Source organism: Odontomachus brunneus, unplaced genomic scaffold (assembly GCF_010583005.1).
Source record: "Odontomachus brunneus isolate Ranch 3 - 2012 unplaced genomic scaffold, Obru_v1 Obru_scaffold_189, whole genome shotgun sequence".
NCBI classification, from domain to species: domain Eukaryota; kingdom Metazoa; phylum Arthropoda; class Insecta; order Hymenoptera; family Formicidae; genus Odontomachus; species Odontomachus brunneus.
In genome coordinates, this window is record NW_022639639.1 from 75,539 (window position 1) to 80,109 (window position 4,571).

Below are 4,571 nucleotides of genomic sequence, written 5' to 3' on the forward strand. Positions count from 1 at the left end.
CAACATTGCACGTTTCAGGTACCGGTATATGGCATACAATTCGTACGATCCCTCAGGGATTATAATTTCCTTGTCGTCCTCATCAAAGTAAAATTTATTATTCGACGCATTTACATTCGGTATCGTGTTATAGGTTTCAAAGGCTGCCAAACCGAGTTCGTAATCGCCATCGCTCAGATCTATGGCTGGAAAGTAGCTTCCCGCGAGAGTGCTACTCTTGCTGGTGAGTGTAAATGTCAGCGACATCTTCGTCAGAGACCAAAACGATTACTGGACACTGATCGCAGAACGTTGGGCCTTAAATCGGCTGTTAACTGTCTGCAGGAAACGTAGACACAGTTGTCCGCAAATGCTCTGATCGTAACGTCGATAGGACGTACGATTGTACTCAATCGTATTATTATCAAGATATCGCACCAATTCACTGGGTGGTCGAAGATTACCGAAAATATCGAAATATATCACGCGATCGTCTCTTTTCGCGTACGCTACCCAATGAGTACCGGGCCCCTCGACGTCATCCAAATTTACGATTCCACTCTCGTTTACGCGCGGCGATGTAGGCAGTACGTCGCGTATGAAAACGCCCCTGAAGAACGGAATACGCATACGTTTCGCCAATTGTTCCAATTGTACATTGGTGGTGACGCCCGTAGGCATTTTTAGTATTTTCTCGACGTTTTTTTTTTCCTCTCATGACATCTTTTCCTCGTTTGTATGGTGCGAGATAAATTCCACGACCTTCCATGCTGCGATTATGACGTTGCATCTTCTGCAGCTGACGCTGCGCAGCCTTGGTATCGTTTACAGCCTTTGCGATCCCCGCCGCTCCACCAACTAGCGATCCAAGCGCTCCCAGCAGCGGGAGAATAGGTAGGATTCCACTTCGTTTTGCTATTGGAAGTATTCGATTTCGTAATATTTTCTTCTTTGACGCGTTTCGCTTCTTTTTCATACCCATTCCGATTTTTGTCTTAGCCTTCATATTAGGTGGTAAACTTAGTTCTTGCGGCTCACAGTTAGATGACGTTAGTTGTAGGTGTAATTTATTTTGACATCTGAAACTGGCTGCATTTTAGAGGTTAGACATTTGTCAATAAAATTCAGTGCGAAGAGATTCATTTAAGCGAGCAGTGCTATTTTTTCTTTTGATTAAAGTTAAGATTTAAATAACATTAAACAGAAGGTGCTTATATTGAATATTTGTTATAATTTTGGATAAATTTATTTTACTTTAATTAATTTTAACTTAATTAGTCAAATTTGTTTTATGTGAAATCATTATCCAGTAAACTCATTAATGTTTATGTTATTGATACTTGATATTTGCTGTGTATTTTATTGTTTTTGAACAAAGTTTTATTTTTTATTGTTCAAATACACTTTTCTCGAAAACAGTTTGCTTTTGAATTAGAATATCTCTTTTCTATAAAAAAAAGTTTGAAAAATCTGAGAAAATTTTTTAAAATTGTTTCTATAATGTTTTTGAAATTAAAAAATCTCCATAGGGGTTGAGAAACTTACAAAGGGAGAATACAACTGATCTCATATTGATTTTGATTTTATTGCGTACGAAAGTACATCGAAAATAAATAGATATATGTGCGAGCTTTTATTCGAATGTATCTTGCTAATGGTATTTTCTCATATTTGAATATGCAAGTATTGTATAGTATACCATACAAGTTGAGATAAAATAATCATTTTCAACAACAGCGCATAGCGCAGTGGATAAAACGTTTAATTAATAACAGCGTTCTTGTATTCAATTCCCCAGTTTCAAATTTTTTTATAACCTATATTTATTATACAGAGTGTCCCACATAAGACATCCAAGAAGAAAAATATAAGTAGAACAGATAAAAGTGAAAAAATATTGTAGATGTCATTTTTCGAACAACCATGTAAAATTTCGAGTTATTGAATAAAATAGATGGGTTAATCAGAGCGTGCGACGCGGTAAGCGGGACATACAGCATATCTGTCTCCTTTCCGAGCAATCGTCCACTTTCTTGAGTTCTCTATATTAGCATTATATACTTTCGAATAAGTTTCAGATGAGTGTGATGGCTTATTTGACAGCTTATATCGAAAGGATTATAAAAAGATTTTTGAGTGACTGAACCTTTGTTTCGAAAAAACAACGAAAGAAAATTGTAGCCGTGCCGTTTATGAAGCTTAAGTTAAGGTGTACTACCAGCGATGCGGCGTGATCGAGTAGACTAAGGCACGTCTCGATTCTTCTGATACTGGCAGCAAGAGCGTTCGAATTCTACAAACTGCTTTTCTGATAGAATATTTTTTTCTTATTTTTCCAAAGTTGGAAATGTAATTAATAATTTTACATGCATTATTCTCTATTTTTTTAATTCTTTTTTTTGGGAAGAGTTTTCGAGGTTTTTAATTTTTGAGTAATATGAAAACATTACATTGATTCACTATGTGAACTATGTCGCATTGCTGATAAAACATCTTAAGTCTGATAAACAACACGGCTGCAAGCATTCAACTTTTTTTCGTTGTTTGTTTGAAACAAAAGACTCATTCACTGAAATTCCTTTAAGGGTATAATCGTCTCAATATAAGTTGCCAAATAAGCTATCGTACTTATCTGAAACTTGATTTCGAAAGTTGGGACATCTCTTTGTAAGTTGGACTATCGTAAAGTTTGTCTCACCGCGGTACGTGCATTCATCTGCTAATTTTCTATAATTAATAATCTTAAACATCTATAATCTTAAATCTATCATCTTAAATATTTGATTGTTCGCAAATAGAGGACTTTTTCGTTCAGTTTGATAAAATTTGATTTTACTTCATGTGTATGTGCACACGAGATGACGTACGAGATGTGTCAAATATCCTTATATAGTTCTAATAAAGATTATTGGATAATTTATATAATAGTAATAATAATTCATAATTTATAATGATAATTTCTACTTTTTAATAAAATATATTGGTCATGTTTGTTAATAGTATATTTTTTTGTTTAGATAGCCCATTTGTTGGATATTAAAATAGATGTGCCATCGTCACAACATATCGTACAAACCATATCAATAAAGCAAGTCTGTTTTCTCGTAAGAGAACTTTTGGCTATCTTTGAGAATGAACCCACTGAATCTTTTGTGAAAGAATTAATACATTTATTACCAAAAGTTTGCTCGAAACTCGAAGATATTGTTGCAAGATTAAGACAAGATAATAATTACAGTTTCAGAGAAGGAGCAAGATTACTATTATGTCTTCTCACTACAATTTTTAATTGGAAAGGATTTGTTAGTGTAACATATAATACATTGTTACGCGGTATGATATTTTGTATCAAATGGATTTTGTATAATTGAATATTTTATATCCAATTATAAAATTTAAATGTTATATATATATATATATATATATATATATATATATATATATATATATATTACTTAAATTTTGTTGATATATGTATCTTTTTAGAAGGATTACGAACTTTAGCTGGACGAGTTAATGAAGAAAACATACACTTACGTTCTTGTAAAGAACTTGTTGCAGAATCATATAAATATTTCGAATCATTATCTGATATTGCTACCGAAATATCATTAGCTACTGCTCTTGTTAACATGTGTCAATCATTAATGAAACATTCTGAATCTTACGTTCAACAATATAAAGACAAACATGGTAAGTAATTTTTATTACTGCTTTTTATTATTCTTAGTTGATCTGTAGAAGTCAAAAGTAAATCAAAAGCAAATTTTTATTTGACTTTGGAGGCCGCATGCGGCGAGTTTTATGTGCGTGATAGTATATCCATATACACGCGAATACTAATGTATTGCTCGCACAGACGCAACAGCTACAAATTAGGTCTGGTTGCACCGATCGAGTCATAAACTAACTAAAGGTCATTTTATAATTGCATAAACATGGTCGTGAACGTAAGAGTCGACCGTATTATTTATTAACTGCTTTATTCTGATTAGTTGTCATAATCACTTATAACTACTTACAACTATGCCAGTGGTGCGATTCTGTAACTCGTTAATTGCAATAACGAATTACAGAATCGCATTATAGGAAATTCTATCTATTTTCTTGGAAAGAAGGGGAACCTTTGACTATATAAGTATGGACTGCCAGTTGGCATTCTCACGCTGTAATCAACATGAAGAGCGCCTCCAAAGGCTAAGTGGCGAATCCCAATATTTCGATAACATATTGTGAACTCACGTATAGTAGTAAACCTATACCTTTACCAGTTAAATGCTTGATATTCGTTAATTTTTACATGCATGTCAAAGAACTGAACATATTAGAGAACCACAAATATATATTAATTAAATTAATAATAACATTTTATTTTCAAGTAAAATTATTTTATGAAAGTAGATGCATTATAATGTCTAAACAAACAGAGTTTTTTAGACACAAGTTAATGAAAGTCGTAATTTTTAGCGGGCAATAATATTATATAATTATAATTACATAAATATTACATAATTAAATTCAGTAATACATATATATATATATATATATATATATATATATATATATATATATATATATATATATATATATAT

At 32.4% G+C, this 4,571-nt stretch overlaps 1 protein-coding gene across 7 annotated transcripts in view; it reads left to right on the top strand.

The window, feature by feature from the left end:
• Positions 1-4,571, top strand: part of LOC116851756 (Fanconi anemia group D2 protein) — a 112,279-nt gene that overhangs the window by 46,913 nt on the left and 60,795 nt on the right. For 6 of the 7 annotated variants that reach the window (XM_032831499.1, XM_032831504.1, XM_032831503.1 and 3 more), the window contains 2 exons: positions 2,997-3,312; positions 3,466-3,672. In XM_032831499.1, coding sequence (XP_032687390.1) covers positions 2,997-3,312; positions 3,466-3,672 — 523 coding nt within the window. The remainder of the gene's footprint in view (positions 1-2,996; positions 3,313-3,465; positions 3,673-4,571) is intronic. The other variant, XM_032831502.1, reaches the window with a different exon arrangement.